The 20,078-nt window shown below is 44.8% G+C and overlaps 2 protein-coding genes across 4 annotated transcripts in view; both read left to right on the top strand.

Annotated features, from left to right (window-relative positions):
- Window positions 1-212: 212 nt before the first annotated feature.
- Window positions 213-11,529, top strand: prdm2b (PR domain containing 2, with ZNF domain b). 2 transcript variants are annotated; one of them, XM_083771863.1, is made up of 4 exons: window positions 213-314; window positions 3,526-3,639; window positions 5,522-10,125; window positions 10,731-11,529. In XM_083771863.1, exons 2-4 carry the CDS (start codon window positions 3,621-3,623, stop codon window positions 10,743-10,745), a joined length of 4,638 nt encoding a protein of 1,545 aa, XP_083627989.1. In that variant the 5' UTR covers window positions 213-314; window positions 3,526-3,620; the 3' UTR covers window positions 10,746-11,529. The 2 variants fall into 2 exon arrangements, with proteins under 2 accessions (XP_083627989.1, XP_083627990.1); XM_083771864.1 differs by lacking the exon at window positions 213-314 and adding an exon at window positions 574-975.
- A 6,242-nt stretch (window positions 11,530-17,771) lies between these two features.
- kaznb (kazrin, periplakin interacting protein b) overlaps window positions 17,772-20,078 on the top strand; it is a 167,579-nt gene continuing 165,272 nt past the window's right edge. For both annotated transcript variants that reach the window (XM_083772130.1, XM_083772131.1), the window contains exon 1: window positions 17,772-17,863. In XM_083772130.1, coding sequence (XP_083628256.1) covers window positions 17,788-17,863 — 76 coding nt within the window. In that variant the 5' untranslated portion in view covers window positions 17,772-17,787. The remainder of the gene's footprint in view (window positions 17,864-20,078) is intronic.

The following is a 20,078-nucleotide window of genomic DNA, read 5'->3' on the forward strand; positions in this document are numbered from 1 at the left end:
GGTGGTTACTGGCTAATGGCATAGGCATAGCCCTTCATCAAAACAATGCCAAGTTCCTTCCTCCACCCCCTTCCTTTAGGATTTGACAGATTAGATGCACAGTGGCCCAAATACTTTTCCTCCTCGTCTCTCAGGCTCAGCAAGGCTGTGTGTGATTGGTTTATGTTGTCATCTCTCATTGTTGCAGCCTATAGGGCCAGGAGAGGAGCTGCTGGTGTGGTACAGTGGAGAAGACAGCCCTGAGATAACAGCTGCACTAGAGGAAGAAAGACTCAGCAGCCTGGGCAAGAAAAATACACCCAGGGCAAAACGAGGTGAGGCCTGCCTTGTTGCTGCTGTTTTTGTAAAACTACATGACATTTATATTCGATGTCCTTCATAGCCGTACAAGCAGAGCGTTTTATGGCGAACAGAAGTCTGTTGGTTTCTTTGCAACCCTTGTCGAAGTTGTATCCCACACGTTAGGTGTTCGTTAGCTACCGAAGCTAGTCGCTACTAGCCACCGACTGTCGGTTGACGATGTGAGTGTCTGGGATTTCCTTTACTTTCAACTCGAACGTGAAACTCGTCGTTGCAAGCGCATTTGAACCACCAACAGCATACAGCACGTATTAGGGACTCGTCCCAGTTGTGCGGTACACAGAACTACCAAAGCAGAACCGGGGAAAACTTTTTTTTGCAGCTTTTGTGTCTGTTAACGCTCGTGACGTTTCGAGGATGTGACCTTTCCTGAGTTTCAGGAGCATGAAAGCCATCCATCGGCGGAGAGAGACTACTCCAGTTTGACGATGGCCTAGCCTAGTTAGCGAACTAGCCAGCTACACGAGAGATAACTGTTTTTGGAAGCTGCTGTGAATTCAACATAGGCTGCAACTTCAGCTCGCTACAATGGCTTTTTAGGTGCTTTCGCAAAAGTGCCTCTGTCTGTCACAATCCCGTTCAGAAACATCCGCTTTTAGCCCGTGGCCAAGCCAGGTATGTATGGCAAGATAGCATGCAAGCTAACAGGCTAGGTCAAGGCTGGACGTGACAGACATCTCGTACTCGTACTGTGGCAGATGGCAAGCTGACTGGAAATTGGAGTAGATAATAATTAATACACGATTATGTCGGTACAGTATTTACGTAGTTTATCACATTGGAATCGATTGATATTGTGCTATTTTATACTAAAGTATTTACATCCTGTGCCATTGCCAGGATGTAAACGCCAGTGCGAACTTTAAATGTATCCGTTTAAAGAGAGACAACTTAACAGCATTTTCATTTGTTTCAAGTGGCTAGAATTTGATAACACTATGGGACCCACTATGCAGACGACCCCCTAATTAAACAAAGTACAGATCACAAATGGAGTCCCACCTTTCCTGTCCAATATGCAAACACTAATTTAGCTGACTAGAAATGTATTTTAAAGTAGTCGAAATGAACTTTGGACACAGTGTTTCATAAAGGAAATCCCATCACTGACATTCAGATTGGGTTGACAAAGAAGAGAACTAGATAACAATGTATATTTTGAGATATCTGATATCAGCAGTTGGTGTCTATTTTATTTGAAATGGCTTTGACACTGCATTGTGTTAATGTTTTTGACAACACGATTAAGAAATAACTGAATTACCTTTTTTCTTTTAGTTTAAAACTTAAATCGTGACAAAGTTAAGTCTTTAGTAATCCAAGGGAGAGAGCACAAACTCATTGTATGGAGAGCCAGGGCAATAAGGTCATGACTCATGTGGTTATTGAACTGTGCAGGTTGAAGAAAGGCAGCTAAGATTTATTATTTACAGATGTCACAAGAAAATAATTGGTTCATTAAGTTACTTCAACGTATGTGTTGTGTAGTAAGCTAGTTGTGATCCAAAAAGTAACAAAATACATTGTTCTTCTTTTCAGTTGCCACAATGTAAATATGGTGTACAGCTAAAGTTTGGCCCCAGACCTAAATCTTATGTATGAAATGTTTTGTTGCATTTAGAATTGGTGTTGCACAATCACATTCATTGTCATACTATATGTTGTTTTGAATGGACACTATTGTTGAGGAAATCTTTAAATAGATATTATCCTACAGGCAATTGCCTCTGGTACCGTCATCTCCTTAAATACTGCATTGCAGTGCCTTTTGGCTGCTCTGTATTAAAGTGTATAGTGAAGATTGCACAATTTAGCCAACTAATCTTCAGTTTAGTCTAACTTCAACCCATCTAAACATGCACAGCAGGGTTTGATGCTATGTGCAATGCATATTGAGTTACCATCTCAGTCAAATTAAATTGAGCTGTATAGGCTTGTTTTAAATGTTATTCCAAATCCTAGAAACATTTGTAAATTGAGCTGTGTAGGCTTGTCTTAAATAATATTTTCATTTTCAAAATCCTAGAAACACGTGTGTGTGTGTGTGTGTGTGTGTGTGTGTGCTAGTGCTGAAGACATAGCCTAAGGCCTTTGACCATACTGGTCAGATGACTGACCTGCAGCATGCGTTTCTGAGGCATGACTTTGGCTTTGTGGGCCAGGACAGATGACCTTGTTGTCACAGTAACTCCAGTGATGACTGGGTGTGTAAGCACACACGCACAGCCTCTTGAGACAGAACTGGCTTGAAATTCAAAATGGTCTCCTCTCATACTCTGGGAACCTCTGCTTGACATATTATATCTTCTCTTCTGATTTATTTGATAGGGACAGATATAAAGTATACATAAACACACTGAGAACTACGGAGTCTTTTATAGCATGTTAATTTGGAATAAGTCACACCTGTCCCAGGTATATTTATGACTAGACCTGTGTAGTTAATTATAGCATCACGTCTGCAGCAATGTAAATCGGGAACGATGCATTACCCATGTACCGGTTGTCGGTGCTCAAGTTAATACTAGGAACACACACACACAGGTTTTAAGAATGTATAGCTAGATATAGATAGATGTCACATTGTTCAGTAGGGGTTAGAATGATTGTTTGGTATCCCACGATTCGATTCTAGTTCTTGAGTTTACGTAAATTATTCCCTGTCAATTTGATAACGCCTGCCAATACATGGATATTACTATGAAAATTAGCTCCTTTATGACTGATGATGAATAATATGCAAAGTGTTAGGCTAACTTTACAATCTCCAACTGTCCAATTCTTGCTTTAGGGATAGGCTAAGGCCACTAGGCAAAGCAGGGACTGGCCTTGTGCTTACCACCACAATGTTTTGAAACAGTTGGCCTAGCCTACACTAAACGGGGTGTTTAACCAAGCACGTCCATGTTATGCAGCAGATATTTTGATTTGATATATTATTTGCTACATTACATACAGTACTATACCTTAAAAAAAGTAAACATGTAATGTTTTAATCTACAAAGTGACAGTTAAAATGCCATTTTTGGTGCTATAACTGTTGCAGATCTATAAGGCCCTTGGTAGAATATAGACCTTTGTGTTCATGTTTACATAGACCTTGGTGTTTGCTTTAGATCAAGCCTTTTGTAATGTATATGAACTGTATGCATTTCTCCCAAACAGCAAGGAGAAAGGTGTCGGAGAGAGCCAGACAGGCTGGTTTGGGTGGATTCCGGGGGCTCAAGCAAACGAGCAGAACCAAACTTCTTGTCACGGAGATGTGGGATGGGGAAGAAGGTGAGCTGTCCTTTTATCATTTAAACTTAGTGTTTTTAAGACTCACTGTGTCTTTTGATGATAAAATGACATGGGTATCGGTGCATTCTGTCATGTTAACCTGTTTGTTGCTTTGAATTCCAGAAGTAGTCACTAGTCAGGGTGTTCCACTAGTGTATAATCCAGCTGGGTCTAAAAGGTAGCCAGCTGGGTACACACGATTAGGGTGGGGGTTGCGGATGGATGGCCTGTCTCACATTTTATTGCTCTATCATTACACAAAATGTCAGTGTATTTTGTCTAGTTCTTTTATGTATTTATTGTTCGTCAATAACAAAGAACACAGGTGAAGGGCCCGTGTCTCATCAGAGCAACCAAATATCGCTATTAAAGCAACAATCTGGCTGAATATCACTTTCCCATTGTCTGGAGAATCAATTGAATTGGACATGGCCAGAGTAAATGTGATGGAGAACCCTCTGGAAAACAGATTTTGACTGTTTAGTTTATGCAATTTGTGCAATACTTTAAATTAAATCAAAGTTATCTAGATTCTAGAATTGATAGAACATCTCTGAATGATAAGCAAGCCCTCCTCCCACAGCTCGTCTGATATTGAAATGCCCAGCTCCTCGGCTCACGCATCTCTGTGATGACCGGAGTCCACAGACTCCCCGAAAGCGGCAACAAAGCGGCAAACTAAATGTTGATGTGAGAGAATTATTGGTCTGCCTCCTCAGAGTAGGTCCCTAGCTCATTACGTGCCCTACTTTTCACCTACCTTAGAAAAATCACAGAATATTTTTGCGTAGCTCTCAAATGACACGCACAGATGTTGTAGAATCGGGGGAAAAATCATGTTCTATACGCGACCGTATATACGGTTTAAAAGTTTCAAGCAGAGAGCGAGCAGTTTTCCATTGGACTGCTATTATTATAATGGCAGTATTATTATAAAAATATTCACGTGCACAGGACTGGAGTAATTTATAGTTCTCACTCCAGTCCTGTGCACGTGAATACTTTTCTTCCGGTCACGTGATCGTGTCCTGAGGTGATCCGAGTGCTCACGAAACGTAACCATGGATGTATCTTGTTTGATCATGTAATCATCACTTTCTTCATTTTACTGTGGCGACGATCTACCACAGTGTATGCAACCAAGGTTTACCAATTCCTTGGGTGCAATTGACTTGCATGTGAAATAAATAAATTATGTTCTGCTAACAGTTCTATTCAAACTATTCCATTTAATCGATTAAAAAGTTTGATAATATAATATGAAATTATTCTATGATATTGGTCATGTCATTATAGGCAAAAAGTACAAATGTGCATAAATTCTGAAAATGGCATTTATTGTAAGATGTACAGAAATCCCCCAAATATAATGTGCTTCTCAATTTATTTATTTTTGTAATTTAGTGGCCCCAAGTAAAGGCATACTCCTGAGAGCAACGTGCTTTTAACCCATTTTGGGCGGGAAAAATGGCAGATCTACCTTTTGGTGGTGAAAAATGGCAGATCTACAAGCTCAGCTTGTAGGTCTGCTATTTTTGAAAAATCGAAGAACGACTGACATAGAAACATAGCTTTTTCAGAAAACTGTCAGGATGTTGAAGACATTTTTAGAATCTGATCTCAGGTCAGAACGGGTTAATGTGTGCTATGGGAGTGTTTCATTTGACGGGCTAGTATTTACTGTTACTCACATGTGGGACAGAGGAGAGCCTATATTTAGTTTTCGTGAAGAATGCTCAGTGACAATTGGATGTAAGGCTCCTCATGTCATCAGTATAATGAGTTGTAGGGTTATCAGAAAGGAGATGCATCTGTAGAACAGTGGAACACCTTGGTAGTTCGAGAAAGCATGACACTGATCTATCCAATATATTCTCTCCAGGTCCTAATGAGGAGGACGAGAGGCCGTCATCACAAGGGCCCTCGCAGGGTGTCCAGGACCCTTCTCCATTGGGAAATGCTGACCACACAGTGAGGAAGGACACGCCTGGGCTAATGACGGGACACAGGGAGGCTGAGGTGGACAAAGTGAAGGGTCCTGCTGAACCCCAGCAGCTACTTCCCATGAAAACTGCACAGCAGTTGTCTGCGGCTGAGTTGATGCAAAATAATGATCGGCCTGACCCTTTGTATGGTCACATGGGTGAAAAGAGTGCAAGGGACCTGCACTTTGGCACACAGTCCGCCTCCCTCCCGGAACCTGATGCTGATCCTGACCTTGATCCTGACCCTGACGGTGATCTTGAAGATGACCCCCATGGAGAGTCTCATCCCTGTCAGCACTGTGAGCGCCATTTTTCCACCAAACAAGGCTTGGAGCGCCACATTCACATCCACACCACTGCTAACCAGCAAACGCACGCCTTCAAGTGCCGATACTGCGGCAAGTCCTTTGGCTCACAGGTGGGGCGGAGGCGGCATGAGCGAAGACATGAGAATGGGCCGAAGAAAAGGCCCGGTTCTCTGGCTGGGACAGCCACTGTTCTCAGTCCTGTGGTGCAGACCGACGCTTCAAGTCCCGACTGCACCAGCCCAACTAGTCACTACATAACCACTGGGTCCCAGTTTATTGGGGCACCTCTGCAGAATGCAGAGGTTATGAGGAAAGAATCGGGGCCCGATGCAGATCGTCCGTTCCTACTGGACGAGAATGGCGAATCGAAAGAGCTCCACCCTTGCAAGTACTGTAACAAAGCCTTTGGCACTCAAATCAATATGCGTAGGCACCAGCGCAGAATACATGAACGTCACTTGCTGCCAAAGGGAGTCCGCAGGAAAGGCATGCTGCTACAGGAAAACCAGCAGCAGCAACAGCAGCAGCTGCCTGATGAATCCCCGAGCACCAGCCCGCCACCCGTCTATGTGCCCAGTGCAGACACTGAGGATGAGGCAGACAGAGAGGACTACGTGGTGGACGTATCCAAAAACATCTCTGAGAATTTGAGCTTCTACATAGATGGCAAAATTCTGTCCACCAGCACGGTTAGCACCTGCGAGGTGATTGAGGTAGATTCCAGATCAGCGTTGTTTGGCCTTGACGCGGTTATAATAAGCCCAAATCAGTTCAATCAGGCACTCAAAGTCGAGGGCAGAAGCAACGTCGTGAAGCAGGTCTCCAGCATGGGCCATCTAACGTCAAAAAGGAGAACCTCTACTCCGCCACTCATTCCCACTCTGAAAATGGAAACGGAAACGGGTTCCACATCTTCGTCGTCTTCCTCCACATCATCCTCGTCCAACTTGTTAGTGGGAGGAGTAATACCTCAGTCCACAGATTCATTCGCATTTCAAAGGGAGAAAACGGTGTATCTCTCCCCAAAGCTCAAACAGCTCCTTCAGACGCAGGACAGCCAGAAGCCCACTATTGCCCTGATAGCAGAAAGCCATAGGCTGGCCTCCCCGCTGTCTGTCACCTCACTGCCAGGGGCCTCTGGCAGGTTCAAGAGAAGAACGGGCTCCCCTCCCTCCTCGCCGCAGCTCAGCCCTGCACAGAAAGCAGAGAGCTGCAAAATGGAGATGGGGAGCTCGTACACCCTCAAGGTGCCTAAGCTGGAACGCTACTGTGCATCCCCCGCCGGGAGCCTGTCGAGCAAGGACGACGGGGACACCATGAGCTCTTCTGGAAAGGACATGCGCAGCTGGTCTGCCTCTAACAGTGGGGGGAATTCCTGCAATCAGCAGCCCTTAGACCTGTCCAGTTCTGTCAGAAGGAGAACTGAAAGCTATAGCAAGGTGCATGGGGATTCGGCTCTGGATTTAAGCGTACATCGGAAGAGCACAGTGGAGCACGAATCTAAAGGTCCGGCTCCACAGCCCCCGTCTAAGAAAAGGAAGCCCAACACGTGCATGCTTGAGAAGGTGCTGCTGAATGAGTACAGTGGTCTGACCTCTGCAGGGGACGAAGGCCCCTCCGCCTCGGCAAGCCTAGGCCGTTGTCAGTCTCTCTCTCCTAACATGGCATTGGAATCTGCCCACCCCTCTCCACCCTCCCTGACCCCTGTCACTATGCACCCCTCCTCACCTGGCACTTCCAGTCTGACCTCCCCGACACCACCTCCCCCTGTACTGCCCACCATACCCTCTCCTCCAGGCATGGCCGGCTCTCCACTCTCACCACAGCCCCCAGATTGCCCCACATCACGACCCCTCCCTGTCCTGTCTCCTAAAATGTCTCCTAGATCAATCGACTATAAGCGCCTGTCGGACACGGAGGAGACCTCATTAGCTGTAGAAAGTCCAGATGATGGAGATGAGAGCTGTATTCCCGCGTCACTGGACTCTGCCCCTCTAACGCCAGTCAAAGATCACAGTAGTTCAGCAACACCGATCCAGCCTGAACCCATAACGGAGACGGATATTCCTCGGACTGTGAATGGTGAAGACACACTTAACGGTGAACTGAGTCAAGATCTGGATTCAATGAATGGAGGGAGAGATCTGGATTCAATGAATGGTGGGAGTCCCCAGTGCTCCGACGCTGTTGTCTCAACATCACAACCAGAAGCCTCGTCCTCGCCCTCCCTTTGTCATCCTCTTCCTGTATCACATGACACTTCCTCTCCATCTGCATCACCATCCATCATGCACCTGATGAAAGAGGAGTTGTCAGATTTGAACCCTGCAACTCATGATGCCGTTGACTCTTCACCTCAGGATGCTTTTGATGTGTCACCTCATGATGGCATTGACTCCTCAACCCGTGATGCTGTTGACGTTTCGCCTCAGCCTCCTGCTGTGGAGAATGCCTCAGAGGAGCACGGAGAGGACTCTGAGATGTTTTGCAAGACATTTGTGTGTAATGTCTGTAATGAGCCTTTCTGTTCCATCAAAGAGCTCGGTGCACACATCTCTGAGCACGCTGTGGAGTGGCCCTTTAAATGTGAGTTCTGCGTGCAGCTATTTGGCGATGCTGCAGCCCTGCTAGCTCACCGCACGGCCCTCCACGGTGTGGGAAGGATATTTGTGTGCTCTGCTTGCTCCAAGGAGTTTGCATTCCTGTGTAACCTGCAACAGCACCAGAAGGACCTGCATCCGAACGAGACATGCACGCACACTACGGTCGAGAGCGGCAAACTCAGGCCGCAGAACTACACGGACCCATCCAGGGCCAAAGAGGAAATCAGTCCCTCAACGCCAGCACCAGAGACCTCTGAAGAGGCTGCCCCGCACAGTGGGTCTGCTCTAATCCCAGAGGAGCCAGGTGTGAATGGTAAGAACGGAGATGATGGTCCAGAGGATCCCACTGAGGAGCTCTACACTACAATAAAGATAATGGCTTCAGAGGGAGGGAAGCCCAAATGTCCCGATGTCCGCCTGGGCATAAATCAGCACTACCCAAGCTTTAAACCACCTCCTTTTCCCTACCACAGCCGTTCTCACGCCGGGTCGGTGGCCTCGGCTACCAACTTCACCACTCACAACATACCACAGACCTTCAGCACTGCCATTCGCTGCACCAAGTGTGGCAACAGTTTTGACAACATGCCTGAGCTACACAAGCACATATTGGCCTGTGCCAATGCTAGTGATAAGAAGCGTTACACTCCGAAGAAAAACCCCATCCCACTTAAACAGATTGTGAAACCCCAGAATGGAGCGCTGTCGCCCGCTGCAGCTGCTGCTGTGGGTCAAAATGCTTTCCGCAGAATGGGGCAACCGAAGAGGCTAAATTTCAGTCAAGATCCCGTTGGTAAAACGAAAATGAGTTCTCTCAGCAAGAAGAAGAACCAACTTATCCAGAAGGCAATTTCACAGAAAAATAAGGTTGCCAATACTGTGAAGAAGGGTGCTGTGAAAGTTGAAGTCGTAGAGCAGGACATGCATGTCTGTCCCCACTGCAGTCGGGAGTTTACCTATCCCGCCAGTCTCAATAAACACATTGCAGTCAGCTGTCCCATGAAGCCCGTTATTAAAAAAGGCAAGAAAGGTGTTGCCGAGGTGAAAAAAGAAGCGGCTCCAGATGTAGATAAAAGCATGAACCTTAGGAGCAAAGCCTTGGACCCAGAAACCCAGCAGGGTGTGCCAGAACCAGAGCCGAGACCCCTGGGAAAGACCAGGGCCCGCAGCTCAGGTGCAGCAGAGTCTGGGCCTGAACCCCCACAGACGAGTAAAGGAAAAAGCTCTACTCCGTTGGGCCGTCCCAAAAGGCCCGCCTCATTCCCAGCCTCCCCAGTATCCCCTGGCAAAAAAAGTAAAAAAGTCCAAGTTCAATCTTTACCTCCGACCCCCTCATCTTCAGACACTCCCGCTGACACTGCGCAGCGGCAGACCATGAGAATGCAGCGCATGGGCAAAGAACCTGCACCCAAGAAGGCAGGAGAGGTCAAATTGCCGCTACAGCAGTCGAAGAAAGAGGAACGGTTCTCTCTGCGAACAAGGGAGAGAGTGGGAGGTCCAGTCACCAGAAGCTTACAAATTGCGAACACGGTAGCTTCTGTGGAGGTGAAAACGGAGGAGCTTCCTGCCCAAGAGCCAAAAGAGACTCAGGTAGGATATTTCATTGAGGCAATGTAATTAATGAAAACCTGATCATGAATTTGACATGCGATGATGTACCGGTATTCATAATATGCTCTGTTTTCAAACTTGGTTCAACTGTCATGACAACAGACTGTATGTATGGTAGACAACATTCTTCTTGTAATAAAATATAAATAAATATAAAACTAATATATAACGACTTTATAATATATATTATAAAGTTGTTTTATGTTTGGTCCTGTATAGTGACTTTGAGTACCTAGAAAAGCGCTATATAAGTTTTATGTATGGCCTACTTGTGCGCAAGCACTGCTACTAAATAATGTATATTTCATTCTACTGTTCTAAATCCTTAGACCCTTTGACCTTTTACCAACCTTGAAACTTAGTTACGTCACCATCAACAGCCAATAAGGGACCACCATTCTTACCCTGACATGCATACCCAGCCGATCACCAAACGTACCTTAGTTACATCATCACCATCAACAGCCAATTAGGGACCACGAGGACAGGCCAACATACGCAGCCGGTCACAGTACTTGCGCGCTCTGCTTAATGCAAGTAACAAGTCCTTGCTACCCTTTTCTTTTTGTTTTGTGCTTCTATAGGAGTCACTGAAGTGAGCCATGTGGACATTATCGAGGGGAATATGTTGGTCACCTCTCAGGATCTGCTTTGGACTTAAAGGCACTGACAGCAGCGAGGCTGACCTCTTTTGCGGTGGGCACATTCACTCAAAACAAGTGAAGTCTCTAATGCCTAGCTGGCTGTATCTTCCATTTATCTTCTCAACTGAGCCTGGATTTTTAACAGCCTTGCAAAAAAAAGAAGGGGGAGGTTGGGGGGCAAACTGACTGTAAACGATGAGATAATATATACAATAAGTGTCATTACTTGACCCAAAACAGTACAATTAGGGTTCTGCTATCTTTGAAACAGTACAGTGAGGTTTTCGTTATGTTTAAAAGCTGATATATTGCAGATGGCAATCACATATCGGTTCATACACAACTGTCTATTTTTGCTCCATATTTCCCTGGTTTGGTTGTTTAGATTTTCTGATGATTCTGGATCATCTTAATGCATGTACTGATTAGAGTATACTAGACAAAGCCAATTTCCCTTTCTCTCCCATCACCACTTGCACCAACTTCAGTTAATACATGGATAAATTTGTTTGATTTAAAGGTCTGTAGTCAGTATATTGTAGAATTATGTTTAATTGGCAGTTTATGTTTTGTTTGGGGAAACAAAGATGAAAATGGCAGTGGCTTGCTGCAAAACATGGTCCTCAGGAACACTGTACATGTGTGTATGTTAAAATGTGTGTATGGATATTGTTGGATGTGTGGTCAACAGCTATTCCTTTTGATCTCAATCTCAAGTATATTTTTACTTGCTGTCTTGCATTCTTTTCTTTTTTTTCTTATCTGAACATTAGAGCAGATTGTTGCAAAATTGGGGAATTATATTTTGTCACCCTGAAAATATTGTCATTTACCAGTCTTGGAAGAACACTGCCACAGATGTCCGTTGTTTTGTCTATTTGGGGTTCAGTATCTCTGCAAACTCGTTTGTTTTTATTCATGTGTCACTCGTATAGCCCAGCATTATCTTACTGCACTTTAAAAATGCCTGCCAAAATTCTAGATTGATCAGTATGAAACCTGAAATAATTTGGTTAATATGTGAATGATGGAATGTATCCACTTCTGTTGCACATTACTGAAGCCTAATTTATACTTCATCGCTCAATGAAAATTATGGATTTTCAAAAGTTGAGACATGGCCGTCCGAGGAAGTATAAGTTAGTCTTGACACTGGGTTGCCTCACTACACCTGTGCAACCTCATCAAAAGTATACTATAGCATGTTTGTTTTATTAAGCCTAATGAGCTTAATACTTAGTACACCAATACGATACATGATTGAACTTGAACGTTAAAGACGTTGTGACCTGTGATGTGATTTGAAATGGTTGCTGTCAGGGTTTTGGCACCTGGAGAAGACCAGCATTAGCCACAGTGTTATGTCAAGTACGGCCTTAAACTCATTTTCTTCTGTCCCAGGCTCCAAAATGTCATGTCGTATATAAATATAATTTATAGATAATTTCTGTATCTTAATGTTGGGAGAATGGTCACTTTGTGTAGGTGAGTTGACCTGTTAATACATGATAAATAAGGTATTCTTAAATCCCAATTGAAAATGAAGTGCTTTATTATTTTGTACTCAGCCCCGTTACAGTTCTCCCCCTTATCTCTCTCTCTGGACCATATCTGTTGTACAACTGAGACAGCTCATAGGGCTGGTGCTCAAATCCTCGTAGCATGTTCTGCAGAAAGATATTGAACAATTTTGATTTAAAGCTAATTTATATTTTCCTCATGAAATCTGTTTTGCCTTTCAGCATCAATATTATGTGTTTGAAGATGAACAAAGACAAAATATCCCTATTGACCTCATTAAAGCATTGCTGTAATTGACGTAATAAAAACCTTTTTCAATTTGGATAAAGCTTTTATTTTATTTGCCTTGCTTAAAAGAGCACCTGTCATTCCTGGATATATGCGCCGTGCCTAGTGCTACTAGACTGGTAAGACAGGAATTTGTAGCAGAATGTAAAACGCCCATGGCATTGAACTGCATGGGAGGCACATGCCTTCAAGGGGAATATGGCTTTTACATCTTTGCGCTTGCACACTGATCTTTAATATGTGAATAATTTAGCTTTAGCTAATTTAAATATGCTAACGGCACCTGGACAACTACATTAATAACCAGGAGTGATTTTAAGTATTTTCTTTCCACTCCAGTACTCATTCATTTTGATAGATGTGCGTAGCTCTGCCAGACATTTCTTGATTTCCTTATAGGCTGAACCCCATCTGAAGCCTGTCAAATGGTGAAAATGTATTTGGCCTGTTATTTGAGTTTGATGGAATATATTGCACTAAAGATTAGATTTTAATTGAAGTTACCCCCAAGATCATCCAACCATGGCAAGCTTGCTCGTTGATTTGAGAGCTGACTGGGTCTATTTTGGGAGCAGCACACTTGTCACTGAGTTTGATATGCGAGTCATAACTTAAATTATTACTTCCTTGTGCTACTCTACTCACTTGTGGGAGTTCTTTTTCATGATTTATATCAGGAATTGTCACTAGTCTCTGGCAAACTAAAGTGTACACGTTACTTCTCGGACACAAATGCCACATCCCTAAGCATATAAGTTCTACCTGACTTGCACCCTTAACTTTCTTTTCTAGATAATGTTTCAGCTATTTCTGCATTGCCAGACACGACTGGAACGATGGGGCAATGTTCAAGGAGAAGACTCAGGTCAGAACCCATGATTAGCCTTTTACCTACATGGAATGCACTGACTGGTATCAGAACATTTATATAACTTTTATATAGTCAGTCAGTCTCTCCAGTCAGTAGGCCTATAGAATGACCACTGAACATAAAGTAGATGCGACCAGAATCACCAAAAACTGAATACTGCTTGTACTGTAACATTGTAATTTTTTGTTTGTCTTCAATCGCATGATTCTGGGAATTTCATAATGGGCAAATGTATGCCGATGTCTGAGTATTGAGTTCTGGGGGGCACTTGTCAACTAAGTACAGGCTTGAAATGGTTTAATCTTGGATAGTGTGTATGTGTTTTGGAAGGTTAGATTGCTGTCAGTCATTAAAGGGATATTTCACTTTAAAAAAGCTTTTGGTCATTTCATCGTCCACTCAGTCTTGTGTGAACACCTCAGACTCTCCCAGATAGTTTTTAAGTTGCTTGATTCAGTATCGGATATTTGATATTCATTTTAGCTGCCCCGCCCCCTTCCTATACAAACCCCCTCACGCATTAGGAGGGCAGTATCAGTCACCATGAAAAAGACAGGTGTTTTTGATAAATCTATCATGGTTAAAATGGAGTTAGAAGCTACAATGGGTTTGTATAGGAAGGGTGCGGGGCAGCGAAAATGAATATCAATATCTCTAAATACTGAATCGAGCAACTTAAAAACGGGGTTATTCACATAATCCTGAGTGGACGAAGAAATGATTGAAAGGAAATTAATAGTATTAGTCATTGAATACATAGTTGTGAACATTGTCCATATTAACATGGATCAATTCAATCTGACCTTGTCATTCGCGCAAAGGCCAATGGCCATTGAGTTGCCCTGAGTCAGATCTATAGAAGTACCTTAGCCTTAGGCACACATACATAGTATCATGTGCATCTCTCGCACTCTCATATTGTATAAAGTACGTTACGTTCTTAGCTTACGCATGTTTCATGAATAGTACTTTTCATGTATGTGATCATGTATTGCCATGCTTTTTTGTTCTTGCCTAATGTAAGTCGCACAGACAGAATTTAAAGTAAACTGGAGCACTGATTGTTCAAGGCCATACAATAAGTGGTGCATTGGTTACTATAAATGTCAAAGTCCTCACCTGGCCTCTGCATTTGCTGGGATGAGTTTTGGCCAGCACCCCCATCTGTCACGCGGAGGCATTCATTGGCCATCAAACCCACTCTGCAGGCGGTGTGCAGAAGTAACACGCTCCCAGCACTAAAACAAACTATCAAAAGAATTGGTATGCCTTGTGGACTAGAACTTCTCATTAGATATTAGTGCAGGGGGAAGGTGCATGGGCTGTTAAGTTGACAGATCGGGCTAGCGATGAGGAATTAAATGAAATCTGTGGGCCGGAGTTGATGCACCAGGATTGATCTTTCTTTATTCAGGGTGAAATGTGTATCTGCCCCTGGCGCCATGATGGTATAGTTTATGGTTCCCTGTGGGTTGCCTGTTGTTTATGGGTGTTCTGCAATGTGTATGTGTGTGTGTGTGTGTGTGTGTGTGTGTGTGTGTGTGTGTGTGTGTGTGTGTGTGTGTGTGTGTGTACACATGCGCATGTGTGGGAAGAGGCCTGCTGCGCCATACTTGAGCTGTCAGAATGAAATATCACTGCACTCTCGTCTGATTGCTGTGTACGGTGCCTCAGCCGCATTCATAAAAAAACAATTCTATGCAGCCCTATGCCTGGACCCATGAAATAAACTCCATGGACACGAGAAAGGCAGATATGAGTTGTTGAAGACCACAAAGCTTTTGCAGCCTCTTAGTAGATTAACCATTAAGCCCTACTTTATGCTTAGAAATCGTACGACAGTGTCGCGTGAACATATCGTAAACAGACGTTCTACAAGGTCACATTGTCTATTTTTGCAATTTATTTATTTGGTATTTGTTGAAAATACTTGCCTATAATGACATGCCCAAAATAGTGGTCATTTTCGTAGTTTGTGAACCTAGAACATCGTGTAAGCAGTAGGACTGCAGTGTTTATGAGCCATGGGAACGTTATGAATGTCTGAATGATAGTATAAGGAGGCTGAGTCAGATTTCACGGCATACCATATTCAATACTTTGCAGTGAGATCTGTGAGAGAGGATGATGGCTGTTCATATATGACAGCATACATGCTTTGGTGCCCCCACTTCCTGTTCAAAGATAATTGCAGTAAACCTGAAGTTGGAGAGGGGACGCAATCGTTTTCTTAAGACACGCAACATACTATGGTGTTCTGATTCCAGACATACCATCGTAGGCTGACCTTACTTGTCACTCTCCTTTCACCTGCAGTATGCACCATCTACCTCAACCAGAATATCCACAACCGCATAACTGCCAGAGTGGCCCTAGAGTGTCCTGCCATTTCCTTTCAAAACAGGAGGATGTGAATGCTGTGGTCAGGTCCCCGGTGTGCAATCCTACCGGCATGGCAGTGTAAAGAAACGGCTCCATGACAATGGGGTTTCCTGGGAAAGTTTTTGCCTAAAGGGAAGTCTGTTAGATGGAGAGGTGTGTGTGTGTGTGTGTGTGTGTGTGTGTGTGTGTGTGTGTGTGTGTGTGTGTGTGTGTGTGTGTGTGTGTGTGTGTGTGTGTGTGTGTGTGTGTGTGTGTGTGTGTGTGTGTGTGTGTGTGTGTGTGTGTGTGTGTGTGTGTGTGTGTGTGTGTGTGTGTGTGTGTGTGTGTGTGTGTAAGTGTAAGTGCTCGGTTCAGAGAGGTTTTTAAGAGTGCCTAGATGTGCCTGAATGTGATCATGACAGAGTGAGATCTAAGGCTGTTGAAATAACTGTGTCATAGCATTGTCCAGAATGCATGTCTCCATGCCAACAGTGGCACAATGGGTACAATACAGCCTCCTGTGCCTCAAACCCTGAGGGGGTTTATATTTACAGCCATCACAATATACTCTTTTCAACCCTTGACACTATATACACGTTACCTATATCACAAAGATTCAAACATGCCCCGGTACACCCATCTTCTCACGTGGAGAAAATAGGCGTGCATGCTTCAGAGCCAACTATTATGAGCTCAACAAGTTATTTTTTAGTCGACTAAGACTTATTTTCAGTTTATGTTCAGCAGTTTCCTACAATTTAGTTTTGAGATGAAGTGTCTGGCAAACCAATTGCCAGAGTAGTCCTAGTTTTTAATCCCCCCCCCCCCCCCCCAACGCACGCACGCACACACACACACACACACACACACACACACACACACACACACACACACACACACACACACACTCTCACACACCCATCAGCTCCTCACTTTCTCATCCGCAATTTCTCAGCTCTGTGGGGGAAAGATGAAGAGCCTGGAGTTGCGGGAATCTGTTTCCCGGCAGCAGCTTGGGCTTTCAGATGGATTTGCATGGAGGGAGGGGGGGGGGGGGGGGGGGTAAGATGTGAAAGAGGAGGGAGGGAGAGCAAGGCAGATAGAGAGAGAGATGTTCCTGCTGAGGCAAGACAAACTGGGAGGCTGTGGAGAGAGGGGAGGAGGCAGGGGGGGAGAGGAGAGACGCACGGGGCACGCTCTGTTCACTTCCCTTCTCATTCTGTTGCCCCAGAGGATAGATGGTGCTGCCTGACTCACACAGGGGAGCCAGGGAAGGAGGGAGGATGTAACTTTTACCTGCTTCCATACCAGGATTTCATCTCTCTCTCTCTCTCTCTCTCTCTCTCTCTCTCTCTCTCTCTCTCTCTCTGCCTGCAGCTGCAGAAGACTGTCAGCCCCAGTACAGACGTAGCACAAGATCAGAGCACTCGCAGAGAAGCCGTGCTTACGGCTCCTCTTCTATTCCTCTCCTCCTGCCACTCTCACACGCACACACACACACACACTCACTCAAAAACACATTCACATATACACGCGATCCGGATAACTTTACCACATGCGCGCGCACATAGATGCACACAGCCGGGCGACGAGCAGGCAGGCAGTCACACCCCCTCTCATTATCTGTGCAGTGAGCGGCGCTGCTCGTCCTGGTGTGAGCAGCGAGGGTCTGTTTTTCCTCCTCGGCGGCGGCAGCAGCAGCAGCAGGACCGACCGGTCCAGGAGACAGCGTTCGTCACTGTGCTCTACGCTTCAGGAGAAATCACACACAACAGCGTCTACGACTGAAGGCAAGCCCCCCTCTCCCTCTTTTCTTATTTTCCTCTGCCATCCCCTCTTTCTCGCTGTTTCTCTCTTTCTCTCCCTCTACTCTCTCTCTCTATCCTGACGTGCCGCAGTGTTTCTGACCTTCCCTCAACTACACCTCTCTCCTCAGCGTGCGCCAGTGGATCGGCCATGGAGAACATGCTCACCTGCAGCCATGCCACCTTTTCCCAGGTGTTTGGACGTCAGGGACAGCTCATGCAAGCCAGTGAGTACCTGCAAACACACCTCCTCCAGCACCACGGTCTCTTTAAACGAATTGTCAGTCGCCAGGCCCTGCCCCGCATCGCCCGCCGTGCGAGTGATCTTCACCCTCGGTCTCTCTGATGCCCTCCTCAACCTCATTTGCGTTTTTTATTTAGCCACTGCTGCGAGGCATCCTTGTCCGCTACTGTAAACTGTCATGTGTTACTCACTGCTATATGGCTAAGCTGCATGCCGTTGGAGTGGAACAGGTTATTTTGTGGTTCTGTATGAAACAAATCCAGATGGTGTGCCTATTTACATCAGGGGCATTGACCATAAACCATCTCAAGGTTATGTTATATGGTACAACGTGTGGTTTTATGTTCGGAGAAAGGCTGATTGTGGCCGATGTTTCTGTCACAGTGATAAGTTACTGGCGCATTTCCGTAATACAGTGCTTTCAAAACAGAGCTATAAAAGCATATTTGGCAAATGCAGTCTGCATGAGGAACTTGGAGGTGTGTGTGTGTGTGTGTGTGTGTGTGTGTGTGTGTGTGTGTGTGTGTGTGTGTGTGTGTGTGTGTGTGTGTGTGTGTGTGTGTGTGTGTGTGTGTGTGTGTGTGTGTGTGTGTGTGTGTGTGTGTGTGTGTGTGTGTGTGTGTGTGTGTGTGTGTGTGTGTGCTCAGTTTGGCGAAAAGGGCACAATGTCGGTATACGGGAGGGGGCACTGTAATGCCAAATGATGTTTACTGCTGTGGTGTGCTTTGGTCAGGATTGTCACCAAGCTTTTAAACGGTAAATAATGTCAATGAACGTCATTATCGAAATTGATATGCCTCTCTGACTTCTATTTCGCAACGATAATTCTTGCTGATAATGGAGACATTCATTATGTATAGTTGCATAGCATTACAGCTGGAGGAGGAGAGGAGTCGTTCAGACGGAGAGGCATGAGGCTGTCGAGGATGCTCTCAGACTGATGGCTAAATTATTGAAACGTGGATCTATTAAAAATGTCAGGGGCCCAGAGTGACACACTGAATCCCCTGCTACTGAAACATAGTAATGATGTGTTATTATGCAAGAGAGACATTGACTTGCGTCAAGGATGAACATTTCACCCTGGTTCTGGTAACTCCCTTCACACAGTCATGCGGCAACAAGAACCTGTTCACAGGGCTTTTGATGCCTCCCTCTCCCGTGAATGCAAATTGACTGTTCACACGGCAGTGTGTCGGGTAATGAGGAGAACCCTGGGCAAATATCAAAATAAAACCGCCGTTTCAGTCTCGTTGCACTGTACATGTCGTCGGCTCCCCCGCATCAGTTTTGAGCTCCTGCATTTCCGATCATTACTGTCTCAACTCATTATCACCAACAAATAAAATAAAAGTGTGTGTGTGTGTGTGTGTGTGTGTGTGTGTGTGTGTGTGTGTGTGTGTGTGTGTGTGTGTGTGTGTGTGTGTGTGTGTGTGTGTGTGTGTGTGTGTGTGTGTGTGTGTGTGTGTGTGTGTGTGTGTGTGTGTGTGTGTGTGTGTGTTTTTTGCGCGCGTGCAAAAAACTTACTTTTTTTTCCTCCCACCTAAAGAACACATGCTCATTTGCTTTTTGTAATGAATTGCATTGCAGGCTTCTATCCTGTAGTGTAGATAGACAGAGAACTCCCTTCTATCCTTGAACTTGCAATAAACTATCCTGCAATATCTATCTTCTGCCACATTCTGAGAACTCAGCTCTTCAGACTCCACCTCACCCCCAGCACACCTTATTCCTTGAATCACTTCTTGATAGATGCTAGTTATACTATACCCATATAGCCTACTGTAACCGCTCACGTAATGTTATGTTAATATTGAGTCTTCAGGTAACGGTGAACAATTGAGAGAACGAGTCTCCATTTGTTTCTACTGTATCTGCTTGTTTTTCTAAGACTCAGTTTCAGACTCAATGTTTTGTCAGAGCTGCTTTAACTGATGTCTACTCCATGCCCGTAGGCACAGAGACAAACGTCTTCTCTCCTTTTCTTTTTACTGTAGCTGATGAAACGGTTTGCTGCCTTTTTGTATATATAACTGGAACAATGTGGAATGTTTTCTTACAGTTACTCAATGCTTATACCAGCTCAGTGGCCTTGATTAGAGTGTCAAACCTTAGTGCCCTATAAGATTGGGAGGACTGTTGGGTAAAAATAAGTGGCTGGCGACTTATAAGTATTGTTGTAACGGGGATAGACTCCC

This window comes from Protomyctophum parallelum, assembly GCF_964188405.1.
Source record: "Protomyctophum parallelum genome assembly, chromosome: 8".
Classification (NCBI taxonomy): domain Eukaryota; kingdom Metazoa; phylum Chordata; class Actinopteri; order Myctophiformes; family Myctophidae; genus Protomyctophum; species Protomyctophum parallelum.